General features: G+C 41.1%; 1 protein-coding gene across 1 annotated transcript in view; it reads right to left on the bottom strand.

The window, feature by feature from the left end:
• Positions 1 to 26868, bottom strand: part of FBXL17 (F-box and leucine rich repeat protein 17) — a gene marked incomplete at its 5' end in the record, with an annotated part of 312610 nt that extends 285742 nt beyond the window's left edge. Inside the window, 4 exons of the mRNA XM_082497169.1 lie at positions 5187 to 5318; positions 6106 to 6363; positions 9120 to 9242; positions 26089 to 26868. Of these exons, the coding sequence (XP_082353295.1) occupies positions 5187 to 5318; positions 6106 to 6363; positions 9120 to 9242; positions 26089 to 26868 (1293 nt within the window). The remainder of the gene's footprint in view (positions 1 to 5186; positions 5319 to 6105; positions 6364 to 9119; positions 9243 to 26088) is intronic.
• Between the last annotated feature and the right edge of the window lie 583 nt (positions 26869 to 27451).

The raw sequence follows: 27451 nt of genomic DNA, 5'->3' as shown, positions 1-27451 counted from the left end.
TGGCATCATCCTTAATATGCATGCATATGTTTACTAAGTAACTTGTCCTATTATGTGCATTCTGTGTCTACAAAGAAAACCAGCAACACTCTCCTGGAGAATGCGAGCTTTTAATTTAAAAAAAAAAAAAAAAAAATAAGGGGAAAAGTCTGGAAGAACTACAGTTCTTTTCAAAACCTCAAAACCATAAAATAAACTAGTTAGTATTTGGAAAAGTATTCATGAAGAAGCATGGGAAAATGATCCTTTTTCTGAAATTTCTCCAAGTAGAAGTGATTGTATGTAAAAATTGAAATACTACATGGAAAGGGGGGGGAAGGTGGAGAGATAAGGAAATTACATTCTTTAGAAGTATTTTTCTGGAAAAGTCTCTTTCATTTACTTGTTACCAGTAAAAAAGTAAGTGATTTCTATATATTCTACACTTCAGTAGTCCACATCAGATGATGCACAGTTTATACGCCTCGTAAACACTGACTTTTCTCCTCAAACAATTTGCCTGGACTAAACTCAAAGCAAAGTACTCTGTCCTCTCCATGTTTGCCCTGTGTAATTCACAGGGCACACTGCTGAAGTAAGTGTTTTGTAGCTAACACGTACAAAGAAGAAAGAGAACTGCTTCTCAAAGTCAGAAACTGGATGTGGGTGGGAATCTCAGTAAAACACATAAGGATAAATTAATAAGATTACATTATGCTGTGATTATTCAGAAAAGGTTATTTTGCACTATAGATTTTTATACTAGGTTCGCTCCAGTTAATGCTTTAAAAGGTTAGGTTAAGTATTTAATTACATGACAGAAAACTGAAATGTTTTAGTCTATCTTAATTCTCTTTTACTGAAACTAAAAAAAGTATATTATTCACATATCTTAAGTATTATGGTTTATTCACATATCTTAAGTATTATGGTTTTTACCAGATGCAGCATCACAGTTAACACAAATTTCTACTCTATTATCTGCTACAAACTGCAAAGATGGGCAGAACACTAACAGAATACTCATCTTTAAAGATGCCATCAAATTATATGCAATGTATTTACTATAAAGGTGTTCTCACACATTGAGCATGAAAAAAAGATTATCAAACACACTGCCAATTGGATAAAAATTTGGTTGAGATGTCCTCCACTCACACTGTCCCTGGACAGAATCAAAAGACAAACAAGGAACTAGAAAGATGGTCAAGTTGGACCATAACCATCCTAATGAACATATCCAGGAACCATCAGACAAATTATTTGTCTTTAAATCATGCAATTCACAAGATAATTTTATTGGAAAAGGAGAAATGCTGCCAGAATTCCAACTGTAGTAGCTTAGTTGCAGTATTATTTCCCATCTACACCTAAACAGGCTTGAGAGAGAGAAAAGAAAGGAAGAAAGTATAGAGATAGGACATCCTGTTAGAGTAGCTGACATCCTGTTAGAGTATCTAAAACTCCACCTCCCTTCAGTTTTAGAAGCTCCTTCTCCTCATCCACATCTAATTCACCATGAAAAAACACAGGCACTGTCTGGAATAGGGAAGTACAATTCTATAATTCCCGCCTGCTAAGTTTCCGCAACCATTGTATTATAATTTTAGCCATTAAGTCACTCAGTTAAGGAAAAGCAATGGAAAAATAAATGAGTGTGTGTAAAATCAATATAGTTAAGTGGAGAAGGTTTTTCCCAGCTCTAAAAAGAGCTCCCAAATCTAGGTCTACTCTACTCATAATAAGGAAATTAATAGTTTACACACTGCTTGCACAAAATTGCTTCTGGGGGCAATCATTCCCTTTGGGTGCACTGCATTCAGTAACTTGTTCTGCATCTCTCTACAAAGAAGTCACAAAACCTTTTAGGGATCCATTCTTCTAGGGAAGGCTGCAATGAAAAGTGTTAATTTTCCTTAACAATTCAGGTTAAGCACAGCCCCACTCCATGTCTCAGTGAGAGTACTGCATGTTAATGTGGAGCATTTCTCTCATTTTGCAGCTGAAGCTATGTACTGTCTATCTGGGGTAGAAGGACAAAAAAGGGATTGGTAGAAAGTTAACAATGAAATTAACCAATTCATCTTCCACCAGCTTCATTCACATTAATCATTCATATGAAGCAAACATGAAAGTTTTACTCGCAGCATTCAATTCCAGCCATGACCATAAAATAAGAAGTCCAACTAAACTCGACGAAGAAGCTAGGAAATTTCCCATTTTTGTCTGGACAGAGTTATAATCTATTCTTCCATTCACACTGATTTTCTGTGAGATTGTTTGATTGTATCAGACTGCTTGGGGACAGATAAGGAAAGACAACTAAACATACTGGCACAATTTGTAAGTCCTGCAATTTTTATTTTTTTTTTTTCCCAACTAGGTTCCCAGTTTGGCCAGTATTCTTCTGAAAAGAGGCTTTGAATATAATTACTTTGCCAATCAAAGGACAGAGGAAAAAATAAACATATTTTGAACAGATAAAAATCATAACCACTTACACAAACAACAACAACCTTATGTTGTTAAGTTAGCCTTGAGATGTTAACTTTTTCCTCATACATCCTTTGCAGCTCTTTGTTATTTACAGTTTTCACTTACTACCACAACATAATCAGCATTTCAAAGAAAGGAAAGGGTCTATTTTTTCTGCGAAATGCCTAGTATATTAAACAATCAGAACATAAATTCTTCTTTCTCTGTTTCTGCTGAGCAGTCTGATAATGGAGTTACTTAGCAACAGATGAAGCAACTGAACTGTGTTGCCTGATCCACATTTCATTGTAAAGTAACACTCTCAAAGGCATTATTTAGCTGCTGGTTGCCTCTGTATAGATGTATTTTTGAAGTATAAAATCCATTAGTCTGAGACAAGCCTACATGAAAACCCAGCCATCACATACCATCTATAATGGACTATGCTTTTTGAAATTAAGAGAAATTGCCTGTAAGAGTCACGTGATTTTGAGCACCTCTGAAAAATGAAGAAACAAGAAAATAAAAAACAAACACACTGAGTCGATTTACAGTATGCACACAGAAGCTACAAAAGCTGTGTAAAAACGGGGGGGGGGGGGGAGGGGGGTGAGGGAGGAAAGGATTCTTCTGCCTATAGCAGACTGACAATCTATATGAACTTCAAACACACAAACCAAGCCCTGGTATATCAACTACACTTCTATTGCCACAGAATATTTTGATTTCAGAGAATGAATAATTACTTATTTTGAAAACAAACACACACATTTCCCCAAACCACCTTCTTCACCAGAAATGTAGGATGTAAGATGTGTCACAGCAAATATTAACAGTAGTTTTATTTCAGACAGTAGTCTTAAAAAGTAACCCACAGAATTTCACAAATCTACCAGTGGATTATCATTTGCTACCAACCCCTATTACCTTTTAAGCAAACTCCACAGCATTAAACAATTTTTTTTTTTTTTTTGGAAGGTGAAAATTTTTATTTTAAAACCGCATAAGAACTTCCTACGTGTTTTGGCCAGCAACTTTAAATAAAATTAGACATTAAAAAACTACATTCATGAAAAATTGTGCAAAGGGTTAGTTTTGATAAATCACTCAAAAAATTTTGAGAGGTGACGAAATAATTAACAGAAGTTTTCTATTCACAGTACATATTTTTATGTACTGTGTACTTTTTATGAAAAATTAATGTTACATGTCCAATAATGAAGGCAACCAAATAAAGTGCAAGTGAAGAACATCCTACCTGATTGTCTTAAGAAGAAGATACTTTTTATGTCCCATGTCAACTGAGAACTTAGATGACAGGTAATAAAATCACAGAACTTTTAAGAAGCTGACATTACAATTGTTAGCACTTAGGTTACATTTCAGACTATAAACAGAATAAAAACTTAAATGGCAAGAAGTGTAAGACATACCTATAAGGAAGGTCAAATTAACACCTTACCCACATATTTTCCAATGAGAACGCACTTATGTGGGTATTTATACATATAATCATCTTTATGTACAATTAAGTAATCCTTCACATACCATTATGCAAACCTTGATTATGCATAACAAGTTTTTCCTCCTTCATTCAAAGATACTTTGAATTTCTCTACCTTTCACCAGTTAATTTTTGCAGGAGTATGCTTTACTTCCAGGCTTCTCAGAACTTTAATTTCTCTTGCTTTTCTTTAATTAAATATTTTAATGTATTAAGATAAATTTTAAAAGGACTAATTTTGACAGTACTCAAGATTTTATATTGATAAGGGAAGAAGGGACACACCCTTTTTCTGCATTTGAATTACTCTGAGATCTCTCAGTTTTGGCCATTATCTCCTATTTCTCAACTTCCTACAATTCTGATCAAAACCAATAAATGGCTTTTTTTTTTTTTAAATAGAAACTATTCTCAAATGAACCATCTTACACATTATCATCTGTTTCTCTATTTGAAGCCAAATATCAAATGACTCTGAGTACAGAGTATGCCATTTTCTCACAATTTATTTGTTCCTGTTCAGCAGATTTCAAACAAATGGTTATAACCCTGACATTAGCTGACAGTTAAGAATTCAACAGCAAGCAAATTTTTCTACTTATTTGCAAGAAAAAAATAAATAAAATTAAAGCCAGTGTACTACTACGCCATTCCAGTAGATACTGGTTTTCAATATCAGAAACCGTATTTTCAGAGACTGCTTATAATTAGGACACAAGATAGTTTTATTACTCCTCAACAACTTCCTTCTACTAGCACAGGCACACTACTCTACTGCATACTAATGAGGAAGTGAGATATTTCATTGAAAAGATTATCGAAGTGTATTATTTGCAATCAAGAATCCAGCCTCCAAAAAAATCTTTTAGTTTAGATAAGTTTGCACTTTTTACTGTAGAAAAATGTACTGGTATAAAGAAACATTACGTATGGACTAAGCGTTTTCCTACACAAATCAAGCATCTCCCAAACAATTCACTCCTGGAATGTCATGTCAAAACCAAAAGACAACATGTATCTGGAATAGCATTAGCTTAACTTGTACTTTGAGTCATCTTCTGAGCTACCTCTGCAGGACCTAGATTTTCACAGCTAGAGAACATTTTTAAGCAATTCACTGCCAAAAAGCAGCTATTCAGAAGAACGTTTTAAACAGATAAAAAGCAAGAGAAAGCTTTGACAATGAAAAAATGCTGTAGAAAAAAAAAAAATCATGACATGTACTTACTAATTTGTTTTCTTGCATGTATATTCTCTGCAGCTTCAGACAGCCTTTAGCTATAATGATCATTCCTTCATCTGAGATCTTGTAACATTGCCCAAAATGAATGTCTTTCAAATCTCTGCATTTTGATCCCAGCTGCAATTAATGAAATCAAAGCACATATTTAAGAATAAAGGAAAAAAACAACAGCATTTGACTGAACTGGAAAGCTGGGAGTTAAGTGTTCTTTCTGGTTCTCCGCCACCCCATAGAATTTATCTTTCTTTACAGGTTTTGTAAGCACTATACACAAATAAGAAAGATTACAATTACACACAGGACAAAATGAAGTTGCTAACTATAGTCAACAAAATGGAGCAAAGAGCAGCACATAAGAACTAAGTTATTTATTGAGCATATATATAAGTGGCTAACAATACCTATATGCTAGACCATTGACAGCATATTTGATTTAACGTAACTCTTCACAGCTTACCCTAAATGTTCCTTTAACACAAGAGACAGTTGATGAAACTTTCCTACGTACCTAACAAATAAAGATCTCAGTCACCTTCAGCTTTCATGATGCAAAAAAGAGTTACTTAAACACTGATTCCAAATAGCAGCTAAGCTCAGGAAAACTCAATCAGCCAGAAGTGAAGTATAGGATGTCAAATTGGAGATTTCATTATAAAAGGGGTCATTTAATCCCTGGATATTATTTAAAAAAAAAAAAAAAAAAAAAAAGTACGTGCAGTGTTTAGAGAACAGCATTCACTGCACTAAGAATATATGTCCATAAACCAATTTTTAAAGTAGAAGAGGTTAACTGATTTTAATTAAATCCTAGAAGACTGTACCTTCTTCCATGTCCCTATTTTTACCTGGTAAGAAGTTCAAAGATATTAAATTTACAAAAGAAATTTGTGGAATGAGTGGTTACCTGCTTTAGGCCTTCATCAGTGAGTCTGTCTTGATTGCCTACATGCACCTTCTGAAGAAGAGGACACTGAGAGGCAACTGCAATAATAGAGGTGTCAGAAAGTTGTTTACACCTGTAGGCAGTATACCTTAGGAGTCCAGGACATTTAATTGCTAATATGCATACTCCTGTATCAGATACATTGCGACAATCAGAAATATTGATTTCAGTAATATTCTGGCTTCTTGATGCTATCTTTTCCAACAGCTCATCAGTGACCTGCAAAGAAAATCCAAATATTCAAATTTAACTTTTTTCATAGACATCTTTAATTTCATTAGAACAAAAACTACTATTTGTAAGATACATTTCTGTAAGCTACTGGGAGACTGAAGAGATTTGTTTTGCAGGACAAGAGCATACTGGTATAATCAGTTTTACAGTTACCTCTTGCGGTGGGATTCAGAAGCAGACCGATATGATCATGCTGAAGCCTTTTTATTACAATACTTGAGGTGTTATATACTTTTACTACAACGTGGGTTAGTATTGTGTCTTGTGCTCATTGGCCTTTAACCTTATACACAAAAACTATTATTGGTTAAATACAGCTGTAGCAATACACATTCAGCATCTATTTAGGGGTCGCAGCAGTTCCAGTATCAGCGTGTGAATTCCTCCTATGAATTCCTCCTTCATGTCAACCTTCAGACTGTACCAGCTTGTCTTTTATCTCTTCTGTTGCACAAAGTTCACAAGCTCATTATTTCAACATGTCCGTTGTTTTCCAAAAAGCTTCCCACAATCTCTAAAGAAATCCGCTCCAACACTTGGAGAAAATAACAGTTAACGGTCCTCTTCATATTTTAGACAAAGAATTCTCCATCCTTTAGAATAAAAGGATTTGCTTGCCCTTCTATATCAGCACTCTACTCGTGTACCTAAGGTAGTATTTACAGAGAAGTAAAGATTTTATGTGTTTCTGAAATGCAACAGGTTTTTACTTAGGTTTTGGTAATCATCCAAACCCAGCAGGTAACAATGGGCTTCTTAATGGAAAACAGTTACTTAAGATAGCAGTGAATGAAAGAGATGTGAAGGAAAGAACACATTAACAAAGAAAAAAAAAAAAAAAAGAAAACTAATTAAAACCCAGAAGTTTCCTCAGCTATTTTCTCTGTTTTAAAACAGAACACTTGCATATTTTAAGTGTTAGTCTATGAAAGACCATTAAATCTGATACATGCACTATTTTCCCAGAGCTCCTTTGAAGAAAAAAGATTCTATCCACTTTATACCTGTACACATTGTAGTTAGCTAACATACCAATAATTTTAAGAGAAGCGAGTCCTACAAAGCAGGTAAGAAACATAAGACATTCCTTGTGCTGAGGCTTATAAGTTAAAACCAAACAAACCCAAAGCAGGTAAGGCACAATGCATAGAACTCCCCCACTTTAAAAGTTTAGTTTCAAAAAAACTGGTGACATATGATGAAACTATTTCTAACAAAACCATTCAGGAATACTTATCTACCACTTAGCATAGATGAGATTTAGCTTTAAGCCTGGAGAGGGCAAGAGAGCAACACCAATCCCTTTTGGTTTTCTCTTACACAGTTGAGAAACAAACACTTTTTTTGCTGCATTCAATCTGTTTTCCATTAGTAGCAAGTCTAATCTTTTTTCTTGCTATTTCATCAGGGAGCTGTTAGCTAGAAAACATGACAAATTGCAAAAAAAGAAAAAAAAAAACCAAACCAACCACACAAAAAAACACCCAAAGAAAAACCCCACAACCTGAACAAACAATGCCTGAACACACACACACGGCCAAAAAGAAACCAACCAACCCCAACAATAACCAAAAAAAAAAAAAAAACCCAAATGACCAAACCCTCCCCACACATGGAGAAAGATGTGCTTAATATTAGCTTAGGAACTCAAAAAAAAATTTGCAAGATAGGATTCTTAGGGCAACGTCAAAACCAATAAACTGAGATCGCAACATACTTAATAGGCAAAACCATTAAAAACCTGTGTAGTAGAAACAAGGCTATACCTCAAGACAGTGTAGAAGACAGACTTATTTGACACATAGAACAAAAAGATGGACCTCTGGTCTGAGTGTGCTTTGGAGCCACTTGAGAAAAAAAAATCAGACAATCTGCTGTACAACTTTTCCATAGCGGTTCAGAAATACGTTAACTGGTAATTCTAGAAGCAAGAGAACTTGCATGCTTTCTTATGAATTGGTGGTCAGAAAATAATATCCCCATGTAGATTATTTATGTCCAACACAGATGAGTTCACGTTGCTGCTTCTTTAAACGGGACTCTCCAATGCTTGTTCCCTTGCACCCTGTATTTTCATGAAACTCTCAATAAATTGTTTTGTAAACCTCTGCAGGTAACTAAGTAACAAGAAAGCTAAAGGGGGTGGCCAACATGGGCATCCTTAAAAAAGTTTTCCAGTGAGGAAAGTTAACCTGAACAATCTAAGGCTAGGGTCTGTAAGGTTCTCACTGAATGAAATCCGTGAATCCCACACATATTTAATTCTAAGATCAGCTAAAGGCCTAAAAAGACACAATCTGTCCTCTGGTCAGTAGGAGCCACATCAGTAGAAGAAAAATTGAAGCAAATTTTTTAAAACAAACAGAGCAAGCACCAGTTAGGTGACCATTCTTCAAACCAGAGCATCTTCAGAAAAGCTCACCTACGTCTTTCAATTAATGTGAAATCTGATAGTTCTTATGAATGGAACTGTCACTACTGATACAGACTTGAGACAGGTAACCCACAATCCATCTGAAATAGCACTTGTCCTCATACTTTTTAAACAACTGATCTCCGTCCAAAGAAACTACATTTAATCTAAGGATTAAGACATTTGCGGCCTCTAGTAGAAAAATCCCTGAAAGCACAGACATCTCCATTTTATGTGTTTCTTTTGTTTACTTTTAGTCAAGAGTACAAGTTCTGAGAAAAATTCTAAGTCACCAAAACATAACTGTTCCACAATGATACCTTCATACCTGTTGACGACTACTGAGATCCAGTTGCTTCCAAAACTGAAAATCTAAACAGAGGTCACGCCAATATTTACAGACTAATGACGCTGAAAGGCAACGCTCGTTCAGGGATAAATTGGAAAATATCTGTAAAGAAAGGGAAAAAAATATCATTTGTCAGAAGTAATCATTTTTAGAGACAGAAATATTTTATTACTAACCTGTCTTGTAAAAGACAAAGAAGTCTTATCATGCATTGCAACATACTGTTCTAGAACTTGCCCCCAACTTGATGAGTCAAGGACAATAACAAAAACTACATCCCACAACAGCTGACAATATTTAGTAAGTCACATTAACACAAGCAACAACAGAATGTGTCCTACTTAAGCACCCATTTCTTAGACCAAATTTCAAATGTTTCTGAGATGGCATACCTAAAGAATTACAAATACAAATAATAGTTCAATGTTATTTGCAAGCCTTTTAAAAGGTGTTTTCATCTCCATTCTGATTCTGATTTAAAAAAAAAAAAACCAACACACTTTTCCTCTATTTCTTAACTGAATTAAAAAGAAGAGTCATAAAGGTTGTTGTGGTTTAGCCCCAACCAGCAACAAAGCAGCACTTTTTTTTTTGCTCACTCCCCCCACAGCATGGGGACAGGGGGAGAATCAGAAGAAAAAGGCAAAGCTCATAGGTTGAGATAAAGGCAGATTAACAAGAACAGCGAAAGAAAGAAGAAAACAACAACAATAATACTGACAGAGGAATATACAAAACATGATTAACGTACTACTGCTCACTGACTGGAACCCAAAGCCCAGCGCACTACCAAGTGGCTTTTTCTGGCCCCTCCCCCAGACAACTCCCCTACCATGTACTAAGCAAGGCTACTCGTTTAGCGAGTTTGGGTCAGCCAACCCGGCTGTGTCCCAGTTCGTGATGCTGAAGTCCATCCGTCATTAATTTGGGTGACTCTTATTGTAGTACCACTGATATGGCATACAGCAATTAAAATAATGATGTCATACAGTGGTAGGGTTATTTAGCAATTAACATCATACAATTTGATTCATTGGCTATTCTCACCCAAAATCCCCATGAGGTACACATCAGATCTCCCCATCCTCCTGCATCACCCACCAAGTGCGCCCAGGTCCTTGAGTGCAAAAGCAATCCAATGGATGGGTTCACCTTTGCCCATGGCAGGAATAACTGAGACTGTCTTCCCTAACATATTCTTCATGTGCACTATAGGGACTTTATTCCCTTCTACAGTATGTGGAAGTTTTGATTGGGCAGCACCAGCTCAACTGGTAGATCCCTTAGTGTTGACTAACCAGGTAGCTTTTGCTAAATGCGTATCCCAGTGTTTGAAGGTCCCACACCCCATGGCTCTCAGTGCCGTTTTTAATAGTCCATTGTATCTTTCAACCTTTGCAGAGGCTGGTGCATGACAGGGGATGCGATAAACCCACTCCAATGCCATGCTCTTTGGCCCAGGTGTCTGTGAGGCTGTCTCATAAATGAATCCTGTTGTCTGACTCAATTCTTTCTGGGGTGCCATGTCATCATAAGACATGCTTTTCAAGACCCCGGACAGTGCTCCAGGTGGTGGCATAGGGCACAGTGGACGTTTCCAGCCAGCCAATGGTTGCTTCCACCATTGTGAGCATGTGGCGCTTGCCTTCACAGGCTTGTGGGAGTGTGATATAATCAATCTGCCAGGCCTCCTCATATTGGCATTTCAGCCATTGTCCTCCGCAACAAAGAGGCTGTAACTGCTTAGCTTGCTTGATTGCAGCATGTTTCACATTCATGGATAACCTGTGCAATAGTGTCTATGGTCAAGTCCACCCCTCAGTCACAAGCCCATCCGTATGTTGCATCTCTTCTTTGGTGACCTGTGGTATCATGAACCCATCAAGCTATAAATAATTCACCCTCATGTTGCCAGTCCAGATCCACCTGAGCCACTTCAATCTTAGCAGCCTGATCTACCTGCTAGCTGTTTTGATGTTCCTCGGTGGCTCAACTCTTGGGTAAGTGGGCAACTACATGATGTATTTTCACAACCAGATTCTCTACCCAGGAAGCAATTTTTTGCCACAGTTCAGAAGCCCAGATGGGCTTACCTCTGTACTGCCAGTTGCTCTGCTTCCACTGCTGTAGCCACCCCCACAGAGCATTTGCCACCATCCATGAGTCAGTACAGACATAAAATACTGGCCATTTTTCTTGTTCAGCAATACCTAAAGCCAGCTGGATGGCTTTTACCTCTGCAAACTGGCTCGATTCACCTTGTCCTTCAGCAGCTTCTACAACTTGTGTAGGACTCCACACAACAGCCTTCCACTTTTGATGCTTTCCCACAATCCGGCAGGACCCATCAGTGAGCAGGTCATGTTTCTTCTAATTTTCTGGTAGTTTATTATATGGTGGGACCTCTTCCGCACACTTTCACTTCCTCTTCTGGTGATATCCCAAAAATCTTTGCGTTCTGGCCAGTCCATGATCATTTCCAAGATTCTTGGACAACTGGGGCTTCCCATTCAAGCTGGTTATGTGATCAGTGTCACCTACTTACTCCATGTGGCATGTCACATGATGCGCAGAGGGGACCACACACACACAATGAACATGCAGCCCAGCACTAGGAGTTGATGTGCTAAGAGGAGTTGTGCTTCAGTACCAACCACTTCCAAAGCAGCTCGAACCCCTCATATGCTGCTGATATCTCTTTTTCAGTTAGAGTATAGCAGGCTTTGGATCCTCTGTATCCCTGACCGTAAAACCCTAGGGACTGATCTCAAGTCTCCCCTGGTGCTTTTTCCCAGAGGCTCCAGGTAGGTCCGTTATCCCCAGCTGCAGTCTACAGCATGTTCTGTAAAATAAGATCTTGTCCTGCCCAGACTGGCCCCAGGGCTACTGCATGAACTATTTCCTGTTTAATTTGTTCAAAGGCTTGTCATTGCCCAGGGCTCTATTTAAAATTATTCTTCTTCTGATTCACTTGATAGAGAGGGCTCACAATCAGACTGTAATCTGGGATATGCATCCACCAAAAACCCACAATGCCTAAGAAAGCTTGTGTTTCTTTTTTACTAGTTGGTGGAGACATAGCTGCTTTTGTTGAACACATGCATTGGGATCTGACAGCATCCACCTTGCCATTTTATTCCTAAAAAACTGTGCAGGCGCCTTGACCTTACTTTGGTTTATGGCAAGACCAGCTTTCAGAAGGATTCAAGCTATTTTATTCCCTTTCTCAAAAACTTCTTCTGCTCTGTTGCCCCAAACAATGATGTCGTCAATGTACTGCAGATGTTCTGGACCTTCACTCTGTTCCAGTGCAGTCTGGATCAGAATGGTAGGGCTATGTTTCCACCCCTGGGGCAGTCAACTCCAAGTGTACTGGACCCCCCTCCAAGTGAAAGCAAACTGTGGCCTGCACTCTGCTGCACTCCTTCTGCCCCCTCCCCAAGTCAGCTCCCCAGCTATATATTGAGCATGACTCACATGATAGGGAATACCCATTTGGCTAGTTTGGGTCAACTGGGCTGTGTCTCATCCCAGTTTCTTGTGAAAATTAACCCTATCCCTGCCCAAACCAGGACAAGGTACTAGAACATCAGTCTTGTGAGAAGAGGCAAAATCAGATCAGCAGAGCAAATCAGTGTCACACACAGAAACTAACCACAGAATTAGCATTTTATACCCTAAGGTTTTGAGCACTACAGCAGCCTGCAAAAAAGAATAAACTGACTTTATGGCAGGCTCATAAATTGTTGTTACATGTATTATATTCAACCCTTCCTCAAAAGTACTATTCTTTATTAATAAATATAAAAAGAAGGTATGTCAAGAGTTACATGAACTTTAACCTACACGTCATCCTATAATGAAAAAAGGCAATCACGGCACTAAGATACCTACACAGGAATACGGACTGCAAAACATGAAACAGTCCTATTCAACTGATGAGGACATCAAGTACTAACTAGAAGCACTATAGCCAATCTCAGGCAACGTGCTTAAGAAAAACTGAAAATTTTGAAGAGCGTCCATAAGAAAGCAGTGAAGTCTAGAAAACAAAACATTCAAAGAAAAGACTAGGACTGTTTAACCAAGGAAAAGGGATGGCAAAGGGGGTACAAAAACTCGAGAGAACAACACTTTCATCTTCTTTGTGGTGGGTAGGACAATTAGCCTCAAAAATTGTTTGGCTTCTAAACTAAGGATATTGAAGGACTGGAATATAATACCTGGTAACTTACAGAATTTCCATTATTGGGTGGTCTTTAGAACAGACTACACAACTAACTGTCAACAATAACAACCATTACTGTTCCCTTGTTCTAGGTGATGGCTTAGCTTAGCATTCTAAATATGTATAACCCTGTAAGACCCCTTGGCAAAGGTGAGTTGGTTGACTATTCCTATAAGATCTGCAAAATACAATGAGGGGGAAAAATACAAAAAAATAATTCAGCACCTTCTGTAAATGCTTGCAAGATTTATCACTCATCTTCTTCTAGCTATGAAAAATCTCACTATCTTTTATGTAAGACTTCTCTCAGTGCTTAAGGACTGTGTATGAACCCTGTTTTCCCGCAGGCTTTTGCTTGACCATTATGAGAGTCAATAGATGTTTCTTATTAGGGAATCAGCTGAACACAGGCAGACAGAAGCACAGATGAAACAATCAATGCCTGCTTCCTCCCTGCAGTTCTTTGTCTGTACTGGTGAATACATGCAGAGAGCAAGGAGGTGGCTGTGATCAGCACCCAAAAAATAACATCACCCCCAGCCAAGCAGGGAAAAAGCACTAAACAGTAAGTGGTAATTTGGCATCTGACACTCCTACTGCAAAAGTGTACTTCTAAGCATTAGAAAAAGATGGCAGTCTGATGATTCTTAGCAATTCTACGTTACTAAAAGCAGTAGGAAACTTGAGTTTCTACTACCAGTATGAAACAGAAGACCAAATCTTTTAACAGCTACAAAAACCTCAGAAGAGAACAAGACAATATGATCCACGTTATATTTAGACGAACATTGGACTGACTCCAGTTAATACCAAGTAGGGATGCTGAGGCTGGCACTATAAAATACTTTAATCTTTCCTAGAGTGGGAAATAAGTATACCTATTTGTAGAAATATCAGCTTAACTTCAAGAAACAAGAGCTTGCAGTTCTTAAAACAAGAACATAGCAAACATAGAACAGGAAAGACTGTTGCTAATCCAGCTGCCACTGTGAATATGAAAACCCTAAAATAATTTTTCTTCCATCTACCATCCTACCAAAAGCTGAAAGCCCTCACAAATCACCGAAGACCTACCGCTACTGCATGAGATGCAGCAACAGCAGCAATGCCAAAACAAAAAAGCAGCAAGTTTGATTCAGAACTTGACACAAACAGTACTTCTGCATAGACAATATTATTCTGGAAGAAACATCTGAAAGCATTTGTGGTCACGTTTTAGTCCATGCTATACTTACCTCTAGCTGCAGAGACAAGTAAGGAGTGTAGAGGTGTTGCAAATTGACTTCTTAGAGAACAATAATCAGTGTATCGTGTATCCTACTTAAGCACTTCCCATCAGGAGGAAAAGTAGCTGCGGAAAAAGTTGTTTCAGAAGTTCCAGCGTGGACAGGAGTAGTCGCAGAAGTTACAAAAGCAGTACAGGTTCAAAGACAAGACCTTGCCAGTTTTGTTGGCTGCAGTAGCTATAAAAGTTCCAACTATAAAAGGATTCTGAACAATGCCATGTTGTTGTGGTTTAACCTGGCAGGCAGCTAAACACCACACAGCCATTTGTTCACTTCCCCCTCAGTGGGATGAGGGAGAGAACCAGAAAAGAGGTAAAACTCACGGGTTGGGATAAAAAGGGATAGGCAAGGAAGGAGAGAAGGTGAGGTGGCCCTGTATCTTAGGGAGTCTTATGAATGTCTAGAACTCAATGATGGTGACAACAGGGTTGAGTGTTTATGGGCAAGAATCGGGGGAAGGCCAACAAGGCTGATATCATGGTGGGAGTCTGTTATAGATCGCCCAACAAGGATGAAGAGGCAGATGAAATATTCTCTAAGCAGCTGGGAGAAGTCTCACCATCGCTAGCCCTTATCCTTGTGGGGGACTTCAACCTACCAAATGTCTGCTGGAAATACAATACAGCTGAGAGAGAACAGTCTAGGAGGTTCCAGAGTGTGCTGGGGATAACTTTCTGACACAGCTAGTGAGGGTGCTGACTAGGGAAGGTGCCCTGCTGGACCTGTTGTTTGCAAACAGAGGAGGACTTGGAGGGGATGAGGGGATGTGACAGCTGGAGGCTGTCTTGCGCATAGCAATCATGAAATGATAAGTTTTCAATTCTTGGAGAAGCAAGGAGGAGGGTCAGGAGAACTGCCACCTTGCCCTTCTGGAGGGCAGACTTTGGTCTATTTCAGGAGCCCGGTTTACAGAGTCCCTTGGGAGGCAGTCCTGAAAGGCAAAGGACGCCAAGAAGGCCGAACATTCTTCAAGAAGGAAGTTTTAAAAATGCAGGAGCAGGCCATCCCCGTGTGCTGAAAAACGAGCCTTTGGGGAAGAAAACCAGGCTGGCTACAGAGAGAGCCATGGATGCAACTCAGGGAAAAAAGAAGAGTTTATGGCCTTTGGAAGAAGGAGCAGGCAACTCAGGAGGACAACAAAGATGTTGTGAGGCTATGCAGAGAGAAAAGCGGAAGGGCCAAAGAACAACTAGAACTCAGTCTGGCTTCTGCTGTTAAGGACAATAAAAAAAGTTTCTATAAATACATTGGCAGTATTAGATGGGGGTGGAAACAGAGTAACAAAGGCTGAGGAAAAGGCTAAGGTACTTAATGCCTTCTTTGCCTTAGTCTTAAGCAGTAGGACCAGTTGTTCCCCAAGTACCCAGCCCACTGACAAAATGGATAGGGGGGGGTAGCAGAATTAAGCCCCCATAATCCATAGGAAAATAGTGAGTGACCTCCTACAGCACTTAAACATTCACAAGTGTATGGGGCCAGATGGGATTCACTCAAGGGTACTAAGGGAGATGGCAAAAGTGCTCACCAGGCCACTTTCCATCATTTATCAGCAGTCCTGGCTAACTGAGCGGGGGGAGTGTCCCGGTTGACTGGAGGTTAGCAAATGTGATGCCCACCTACAAGAAGGGCTGGAAGGAGGATCCAGGGAACCACAGGCCTGTCAGTCTGACCTCAGTGCCAGGGAAGGTTATGGAACAGATCATCCTGAATGCCATTATGTGGCACATGCAGGACAACCAGGTGATCAGGCCCAGTCAGCATGGGCTTATCAAAGGCAGGTCCTGCTTGACAAACCTGATCTCCCTCTACGACAAGGTGACCTGCTTAGTGGATGAGGGAAAGGCTGTTGATATTGTTTATGTGGACTTTAGTAGAGCCTTCAACACTTTTTCTCACAACATTCTCTTGGAGAAACTGGCGGCTTACGGCTTGGATGGACATACTCTTCACTGGGTGAAAAACTGGCTGGATGGCCATGCCCAGAGAGTGATGGGGAATTGCATTAAATGCATTTGGTGTCCAGTCACAAGTGATGCTTCCCAGGGGTCAGTATTGGGGCCAGTTCTGTTTAACATATTTATCAATGACCTGGACAAGGGGATCGAATGCACCCTCGGTAAGTTTGCAGATGACACCAAGTTAGGCAGGGGTGTTGATCTGGCTGAGGGTAGGATGGCTCTAAAGAAATCTGGACAGGCTGGATCAATCAGCTGAGGCCGATAGCATGAGGTTCAACAAGGCCAAGTGCTGGGTCCTGCACTTCGGTCACAACAACCCCATGCCTGGGGGAAGAGTGGCTGGAAAGATGCCTGGCAGATAAGGAGCTGGGGGTATTGGTTGACAGCTCGCTGAATACAAGCCGTCAGTGTGCCCAGGTGGCCAAGAAGACCAGAAGCATCCTGGCTTGTATCAGGAATGGTGTGGCCAGAAGTGAAGTGATCATACCCCTGTACTCGGCACTGCACCTCGAATACTGTGTTTAGTTTTGAGCCCCTCACTACAAGAAAGACATTGAGGTGCTGGAGCATGTCCAGTGAAGGGCAACAAAGCTGATGAGGGGTCTGCAGAACAAATCTTATGAGGAGCGGCTGAGGGAATTGGGGTTGTTTAGCCTGGAGAAGAAGAGGCTGAGGGGAGACCTTGTTGCTCTCTACAACGATCTGAAAAGAAGTTGTAGTGAGGTGGAGGTTGGTCTCTTCTCCCAAGTAAGAAGTGATAGGACAAGAGGAAACGGCCTCAAATTGCACCAGTGAAGATTTAGGGTGGATATTAGGAAAAATTTCTTCACTGAAAGGGTTGTCAAGCATTGGAACAGGCTGCCCAAGGAAGTGGTTGAACTACCATCCCTGGGTAGATGTGATCCTCAGGGACGTGGTTTAGGCAGTGTTAGTTTAATGGTTGGACTTGGCGATCTTAACAGTGCCTTCCAACCTAGATGATTCTATGGAAAACAGTTTAATAGGACAGAAAGGAAGGGAAAATAATAATAAAAGAATATACAAAACAAGTGATGCACAATGCAATTTGCTTACTACCTGCCAACCGATGCTCACCCCGTGCCCGACCAGCAGCCACTCCTCACCCAGCAGCAAACTTCCCTCAGCTTTATATGCTGTGCATGACGTTATGGAATATTCCTTTGGCCAGTTTGGGCCAGCTGTCCTGGCTGTATCCCCTCCCAGCTTCTTTTGCACCCCCATCCTGCTAACTGGCACAGAGTTTTCCACTTAGGATTAGCACTGCTCAGCAACAACTAAACCATCAGTGCAATATCAACATTATTCTCATTGTAAATCCAAAACACAGCACTATACCACCTAGTAGGAAGAAAACTAACTTTATCCCAGCCAAAGCCAGGACACGTGTAAAACATCTATTTCTCTTCAGAGCTTGCAGTTAAAAGAAAATGTATTGAATTACATTAAATGGAACTTAGTAGCAAAGCCTACACATATTCCAGTTTGGTGGCACATTATCCTTATATTAAGGCATTATCCTAGCTGCTGGTTAAAATACTACACTAATGCATAAAATGGTACAACTCACTTTGATGACCTTCACCACCCTTTTACCAGTTTCATTCTCTAGATACATACTGATACTGTGGCAGCTTAATTGTTCTGAGTTTTAATTTTTTTCTAATTCCCAAGGCTGTATAAATACAGCTGAAAGCTAAAACCATTCCTATGCGCAAGCCTGTTCATTTACCTCCTACTTATGACAGATAACTTTTTGAGGGCAGTGCGTCCACTAGTTAGCACATTTAACTCCTGAAACTTATACTCAAGCATGTACTCCTGCAAATCCAACACTCACTTTTTTCCCCCCTCAACTGTCTGTCTAAATCCCCCTTCCAAGCATCAGCGAGACTGAAATATCCTTCATAACTGCTGAAAGAAACAAAAATACAAATGTAGTATTATTTTCTAGATGCATTTCATACTTTTTCCTGTTGGAAAGAGGCAGGGGTAGAGGAAGCAGACAAAACAAGCAAACAAAAAACCCTACTCCTGTTCCTCACTCTCTCTCATCTCACCCCCTTTCCGCTCAAGTTCCTGAAACAGATGTCGGTGCCTCTTGATTCCACCTTTCAAGTGATAGGTAAGATTAGTGTGTTTTTTTTAATGGACGCAAAAGAATTTCTGGGCCTTCGGGCTGCATCTTACTTAAGGATCCACACCCATAATGTTCAACACTGATGGCCTTATCATACCTTCCAGATATAGTCAGTTTTTTTAATGTCAAGCTCTTGCTTTGGAATAAGTGTTCACACAGACTCACTAAAGACCATAGTGAAAAGAAAATCCCAAAATGCAATGCCTAGGACAGCAAAAGTCAACTAACAGATATAGCTGGCAGTCAACTAACAGATATAGCTGGCTTTCAGTCAGACCACATTCAATCTGTTAAACTCAATTCAAACAGCCAAATGTATGTCCTTGATAAATACAACCATTCAAATCCCTTACAGAAGAAATACCATGTAAACAAGTTGTTTAAGCAACAAAACACAACTAATTCCACAGTACTATCTTTAGTGTGTTTGCACACACCTGTAGCAATCCACACTTCTGGATCAAGTAACTGTTACAATTGATTTTAATCCAGCCAAACTAAGGCCTTGTGCAGCACTTCAGATTGTCAAAAAACAGTGCCTGAACAGTTCTGGGGGTTTTCTTCAACTTTCTGGAATAAATATTTTGTAAGACAATGGATGGGAAAGAGAAGAAGCTGCTGATTAATATCACTGAAAGGTCCAACCAGATAAGCTGGAAACAAAAGTTCTTCTATATAATTGTAACCACCCCCCAGAAAACCCAAACACCCTACAAATATCTTTTAAGAAAAGATTAAAAGATTAAGATTTAAATACCATAAATCCATGTGTTAAACTTAGTTTATCTGTAAATATTTAGTAACTGTGGCCTTACACCAAGTTCTTCAAAGTTCAATCAAGTGAAGAAGATATCTAACTACACTTCTAATCAAAGGAAATCATGAGAAGTAAATAACACCCATGGATGTTACTACAAAAACGTACAATACTAGAAAATTGTGCATGTGTTTGCTGACACAATATCCTCAGCACCAAGTTTTCAAAAATCAAGAATTCACATCATACAAATCAAATATGAAGTAAACATAAGCATAATTCAAGAAAGAATTTTAACTTATCAAAAGACAATCCTAATTCAAAAATAAAAAGATTTTTAAAAACCACAATCAAGGAGTTAAAATTATTGATTGCACAGACTTAAGAGGCTTTTGCCTCAGGAACAGAGGCAAGAAAATTCAGTTGACTGCTAATACAGTTCTTTAAAGATACTACTAACTTTAAGAACAATGAATGTGTTTCTGAACACGAACTTTAAGAACATGAACAAAATATAGACCACAGGCCCCACAGCAGAAGAGAGATTATAAAAGGTGAATCCATGCATCCCCTATTTCTATCCATCGTTCTCATTTGAAAGATCTTTCAACCCAACAAGAAAAAAATTCTGCAAATGAAGCTGTCTTTTCTCAAAAAAAAAAAAAAAATCTTTTGCAATCAAGAGTAGACATCTATGAAATTGTTTTCATTACCTTGCATGAGCTAGTTTGTTCTGAAACCAAAAAGTTCATGGCATTGTCAACAAAAGAACATTAAAACAAACTCAAACATTTCATGGTGCTAATGAACTCAATACATTCATTCCCGAAAAACTGCTCATTTCTTTCAACAACTGGGTGCAAATTTTTTTAGCAACTAGGTGAAGTTTCATTATCAAAAGTAATTCTAAAGTACCATTTAATAAAAAAAAATGCTTAGTACATGACACTTTACTACAAACTATTAAACACAGTATTTCTTAATTGCAGGCATAAAGAAGTTACGTTTATTAAAGGTTGTTTCTTTTTATTTCAGAAAAGTAAAGAATCATTTATCAACAGAAGAGGAAGGATAGAGATATATTTTCTTAAATTTTTAAGAGATTTCATCACTTTATCCACACATAACCCCAACTGAAAGAGGGAAACATGAATGATTCACGAGCACCTGAGTATATGAAAAACATATAAGCCCTGAAGGCACACACCCCTGAAAGGAGCCTCAGTACCCCCACAATGGGAATCAAGTTAAAAATGCTCTTAGGATTAACAAAAATGTGTCAGCCAGGAAAAGTGATGGTGTGATTTCACATCACAGCCAGGATTCTTACGACAAGCTGCCGTTAGCAGGAACAGTTTACTGGTTACCTGCTCCTGAATTTTTGCGCTGGATTTAGTGACAGTACTCAGAGAAAGTCTTTTCAGGCTGCTGATCCTGAGGAAAAATTTTGCAACGTTAGATTGGTGTCAGATTAGACAGCTGAATCAACTCCCTCCACAACTGCATGATCACTCCACAGAGCACAAAGGTAGCAGCAACAGGACCCTGCAGCCCTTAACAGCCACTTGCTAACTGACTGCCTCAGCTGTAACACAAAACACAACTTTAGTATCTGTCTGTAAGAAATGAAAGGAGAAGCTAATACCATATCTTTCCTACTAATGGAAAGAAAGGGTCCTGACAAACAAGCAAAATGTCTTTACTTGAAGGGGCTGGAAAAGTTTTACTCTCAGCCATCCAACTGTCCCCACTAAAAGATACCCATGCTGCTTCTGAATCACAACAGTTGAAAAACGGACGCACTAAAACATAATAAAATTTGTGAAAGATCAAACACAGGCCACGCACCCTGAACAAAAAAACCACACAAATAAATAAATAGGAAATGAAAGCAAGAGCTACAACTAATTTACTTTGCATTCAAACACTACACAACTTGTAATCTATTAGTTTTCTTCATGCAACAGTACATACTTTCGGGGACGTAAAGCAAACCAAGCAACACCTAAACAACAGGAGGAAAAGTCTTATCCACCATGGGGGATGAATGTCAAAGCATCTATCTGCCTTCAGGAAATGCAGAAATTTCATTCCAAGATATTTGTCTCCTCCACCACATAATTCATTCTGTAATGTGAAAACCTACATGCTTACACGAAAGCCACCTTTACGCACACCCTTGTGGAAAGCAAAATTATTTTTATAATGCTGCAACAAATCAGGACATCTTTCACAACTTTATCATTGAAATAATGTCCATACACTACCTTTGGGTTTGTTACTAGTCTACTGGCACACCTTTCCTTCACAAATATGCCCCTCAGCTGCACTTCCAGAAGCTCAAAAACAGCACAAGGAATTAAAGCTGCTTCACTTCCCTACTGCAATCACAGGATGACAGTCAGCTTCGTGAAAATAATAATAATAATTAAAAAAAAAAAAAATAAAATCAATGTTGCTGTGTAGTCCACTGCTAGAGAAAAAAGGAGTTCAGCAGAACAATTAAGACTGAAATAAAAGAACACTTCCCTCCCTGCATCAGTCACAAAGTTTCAAAATCTTTTCCATTTTTCTCATTGCTATAGCTAAAAGTAAGGTTCAACACAAACTCTATACAGGATTGACTGATTGGAATACCAGCATAAGAAGGAAAGAAAGCTGCTATTGCAACAGCGACTCCATGAAATTGTGGATGAAGTCAAATCCAAATGATGTATTTTCATGCTTCTGCCTCCCAACTAGGCCAGGAAAAAAATATTCACACACACACACACACAAAAAAATAAATATATCACAGTGCAACTATAACATGTATATCCAGTCTTTACAGGTATAACTTTGTTAAAAATAAATGCCAGCATTCAAAAGTTTGAAGACAAAACCAAAGGTCTAGTTCTGGTCTATCAAACCCACTCCATATCACTCAGATAATCTTAAATGCAGTGCTAGTAGCACATTGACAGCAGCGCTGCATTTAGTATCAATATTATCAACAGCAAACATGTAAGTTAGTATAGCAAGGGAAGAATGAGAAAAATAAGTAAAAAACGTTGAGTAAAGGTGCAAGAAAAGGGGCCAGTAGTGCCTCAAATAACAATAATATTTATGAAAAGTTTGAGTTAACTAAAATACACACACACACACTTATCTTCCCCTCATGGGGCATTAGCTTTAAGCTAAAGCTCACAGGATCTCTGCTGCAGGCAGAGCAGCATGTGTACATGCTTTATAAAAATAAAAGCAGCAAACAGAGAAAGACGACATCAAAAAGGTCGTCTATTCTAGGCCCTCCTGTTTCGAAGCGAGTTCAAGCACACCTAGAACACCCCTGGTAAGGGCATCCCCCTTGCTGTTAAAAAAAGAATTAATAAATAAAAATCCCAACTCCTCACATAACCTCAGAGACAGGAAGCCACCTCTGTCAAGATATAAATATTCTCACACTGTGCTGTTTTCCAAGTGTCTCACCTAAATTTCCCTCATATCAAATTAAGCTTGTTATTTCTTTTTATTTGACAAGGGACAGGAACACAGTCGAACTTTTTATCAATTTTCTCATAACAAGAGAGTGCATCTCAGTCTTCTTTCTGAACAGAAGTGTCATTCAGTTTGAACAGAAACTACCAACTACCATCACGGGCCATATTTCTATGACCTCTAGTTATCCTTTGATGCCTCTCCAATTTGTCTGCTGTTTTTTCAAGGAGACCCCAGTGCCCACAACCTAACACAGTACTCTAGCAGAGGCTTTAAAAGCATCAAGCACAGCAGAGAACTTCTTTTCCATGTTTCACCTTCACAGCCCCCATTAATACAGCTCAAAAGGAAATCTTAAGTGTTTACATTGGCATTACTAAGTTCTGTCAGTCTGCAGCACTGCAAAGAGGTAACAGGTACAAGAGGAAGATTAATTTCTGCTTTCCAGAAATAAATAGCAGTGAAACTGCAGTAGGGCCACATTTGTGATATATAGCATAAAGTCTTGAAAGTTTTTGTAATCTTCTGCATTGCATACTTACAAACAGCTCCCTTACTTTTTTTTCATTCACATATCTGTGTAGGTTACAGTCAAGTTGACTAATTTATAATTCCTTAGTTCCCCTCAGATTTTAAAGGTAATGGATTTAAATTACCCTTTAGTCAAAGGTAATCACCCTCATCCACAAAGCTGAAAGATGAAATTTTGCCCACTGTATAACACTTTTTTCTGATACGTTCAGTGACCAAATGAAAAGCAAAACAACCTGTGAGCTTGTTTGATCTGTGGAACCACAGTTCTTTTATCCCCCGATACTGATGAAAAGACTTCTTCCCCAGCCAGGGGAACCACATCACCTGGCACATTGCACTATGAACTTCCGGATTCAGTAGGACCCATCCGACGATCTGCAGGCTGAGTTCAGTCTGACAAACCCATCCAATACAGCCCGTATCCTTCACTTAGGGGACTTAACAACTGCTTCACAACAGAACAGCACCTGAACAACCCAATGCGCCACCTCTAAGTGACCAGCTATTACCTACGAGTTCCTACAATGCCTCCAGCCCACCTACAGACACTGGTGACAGCCACTCCTGTGCTAGCACCACTGCATCAGGAGGACGCAGAGGTGGGAATCAAGGGAAGGACACTTAAAAAAAACCCGGGACCTGCCTCCTGAGACTTCTTGAAGGTGGAATCTCTTGTCCTTGTATTGAGGTTTGTGTCTCCACTACCTACTGTGAAAAGTTTAGTAAAACCTTTGGGTACACTTGTCTCCCACTCCTTCATAATAACGTGGCACCGTTGGAGAAAGGACTGTATTTGGGATAGTCTATCTGTATCAAAACCCAGCACATGATGAACTTTAGGCACCCATATAATCCAGTTAACAAGATGCCTGGTCAGAAGTCCGAAGTTGTAAGTCCCATAACAGAATAGGATGCTATGGAATCAGTCAAAAAAAAAAAAAAAAACAAAACAAAACACCCAAACATAACAAACAAACAAACAAAAAAAAACTAAAACCACCACCCACAAAACAACCAACCCAACCGATAAGTCTAGCTAAAGATTGAAGGACAAAGGGATGTGACATAAGAAAAACAAAACCCAAAACCAATACAACAGGTGAGTGTGTTGGTTCCAGCTGCTGGAATTAAGTACAGGCTTTTTCAAAAACATTGCAGAAGGTGCTGGACTACAGGGAGAAAAAAAAGAGACAAAAATGATTGGTGGAGGGGGGGAACGTCAAATAAAATGCCTTTAAATTACAGATACAAATGAGGTACTGTGTTAATATAAATCAAAAAACACATGGAAAAAAACTTAAACTAGAAACTAGTCCACAGGTGAGATGGACATGACAAACCTTCACTATCAAAAGAATTGGGTTATGACAGAGTTACAGATTGGTATTTTCAAAAAAGCGAAACTGAGTACTAAGGTAACCACAGAAGAGTACTCATACCATTGATCACAAAAAGTGTATAAGCCATACTAATCAAGTCAGTCTGGTTTGAAATCCTAAAACAACGGAATATTGAAGAAAAAAAAACCATCTTCAAAGAATGGTGGCAAACACATGGATTAATTTTTAGAAGAACTACAAGACAAAGTCTTAATTCCGTAATCACAGAAGATATGATAATTCATGAATTTTAAATATCTGCCAAAAAAAATTCTGGATAATGCACCTACGAAATATAACTCACCCTTACTAACACATTCACGTGTACTCAAAAAAAAAAAAAACCAAAACAAACAACAGAAAAAAAAAAAACAACCACAAAACAAACCAGCTGATAGCTCCACATAGTTAATTTTATGTGCAAGACAGACAGATAAGACCATTACTGTTTGGCCACAAAAGAGTAAAGGAAGTACTTTCTACATCGGGGTTGTACAACTAGCACTATATGAAGAACAGGAAATGTAACCTGTCTTATGCTCCTCCGTTATCATGCCCTGCTTTAAGTTTAGCCATCTGACCCCGGAGTAAATTGCTGTAATACTGAAACCCTAGTCCCCAAAATTTAAAGACGCACTCGCATCAAACTGTGGAAAACCCAACACTGACTCAAAATAGATAGCAATACCTCCCCCGCCCCCCCTCCTCAATCAACAGCGAAAACTTTTCTATGCAGGTCTGACCTACACAGAAGCGCTGAATACAGTGACTGTCCCCCTTGCTGAGTACTCCATCAGTGATACAAGAAGCCGCCTCTGAAGGACACACTGCGACGTTAACAGGTACGAGTCAAAACTATTTACGGGGCGGTTTTGCCCGTCTTCACCTCCAGGTAACGACTCACAACGCCGTTTACAGCGACAAACCAGAACCAACGCACCCACAACCCTATTTAGTTCCCAAACGCCCGGTGACCGAGCTCTCCGGCTCCCGCGGTGCCCGGGGCACCGCACTGCCCGGCGGGCCGCCCCGGGACCGGCAGCCGCCGCAGGTGGCTCCCACGCGCCACCCAGGGACACCGGCACCCCCGCGGCCTCCCCGGGGGCAGGCCCAGCCCCGGGACTCCCCGCGGAGAGGGAGTACGCCCGCCCGCCCTCGCGTCTCGACCCACCTTGAGGAGGATGGAAGGCGGCAGCTGGTTAATGTCCGGAGCCGGCGGCGGCAGCGGCTCTCGGCAGCAGTCACCGGGGTGCTCCAGCGGCTCCTCGCAGCCCGCCTCGCCTCCCTTCTCCTTCTCTTTCTCCCCCTCTTCCTTCTCCTCCGGCGCGGGAGGCGTCGGCGAGGCGGGCTGCCCCCCGCCGCCGCTGTCCCCGGCGGCGTCCCGGCCCGGCGCTCCCCCACCGCCCGCCGCGCAGCTGTCGGCGGCGGGCAGGGCGCAGAGCTGCGCCTCTCCCGGGCACTGGCAGGCGGCGGCCTCGGGCTCCTCCGCGGCGGCGGAGGCCGCGCAGCGCGGCTGCTTGCAGGGCGGGCAGGCGGGCAGGCCGGCCCCTTTGCGCTTGCAGACCATCTCGGAGGCGACCTCACCGGGCGGCCGGGACGGCCCCAGGAGGCTCCGCACCGGCGGGGGCAGCAGGCCCGAGAGAAGGAGGCGCTGGCAGCGGCCCCGCGGCTCCCAGGCGGCGGGCGGCAGGCGGAGGAGGCGGCGGGCAGCGCGCTGCTCCGCGGTGGCGAGGGCCGCGTAGGGCGCCGGTGGCAGCAGGGGGTCCCCGGCGGGCAGGGGCTGCTCCGGGGCGGGCGGGCTGGCGCTGTGCACGATGAAGCAAAGCATGCAGGGCCCGCGCAGGAAGCAGCTCCGGCTGCGCGGCGGCACCTTCCTCCCCCGGCGGCAGCGGCGGTCCCGGTCTCGGTCCCTGCTCAGGCTGCTTGCCTCCTTCGAGAGCAGGTGGCCCATATAGGAGGCGGCAGAGGCGGAAGGGCCCGCGGGGTGTTACCTGCGGGAGGCGGCGGCGGGCGCTGTCATGCTGCCGGCTGGGGCGGGCAGCTGGCGGGCCCGGGCGGGGGACGGGACGCGGCGCCGGGGCTGGTTCCGGGACGCGGCGCCGGGAGGGAGACGCTTCCGCTACCGCCGCCCTGACCTCCCCCCGGGGGAGGCGAGGAGGCGGCGCTCCGGCGGTGCTGCCGCCAGCGGCCGGGTGCGGAGCGGCCTTGCGGGGCCTGGCGGCCTTGCGGGATCCCGGCGGCGGAGGCGGCGCCGTCGGCCTCCCCTGGAACCGTCCAGTCGCGGGGGCGCCGGTAGCTGTTCCGCTCCCCCGCCCCGTGGGTGTGCGCATCCAGCGTGTGCGGCGCGCGTGCATTGCTTAAATGCACTGTGTGTGTAAATACAGATGTATGGAGTCAGCATATGAGCATATAATGCATACGTTCGTACATTATTATGTAGATGTTATATATATAATATAGGGTAATTTTATATGTATGTAACAGAGCGTGATTCTGCCCCTCTATGCTGCTCTGGCGAGATCCCACCCGGAGTA

Source organism: Vanellus vanellus (assembly GCF_965231255.1).
Source record: "Vanellus vanellus genome assembly, chromosome: Z".
NCBI lineage: Eukaryota > Metazoa > Chordata > Aves > Charadriiformes > Charadriidae > Vanellus > Vanellus vanellus.
Note: the sequence above shows the minus strand (reverse complement) of the source record. Positions and strands in the feature narration are given on the sequence as shown.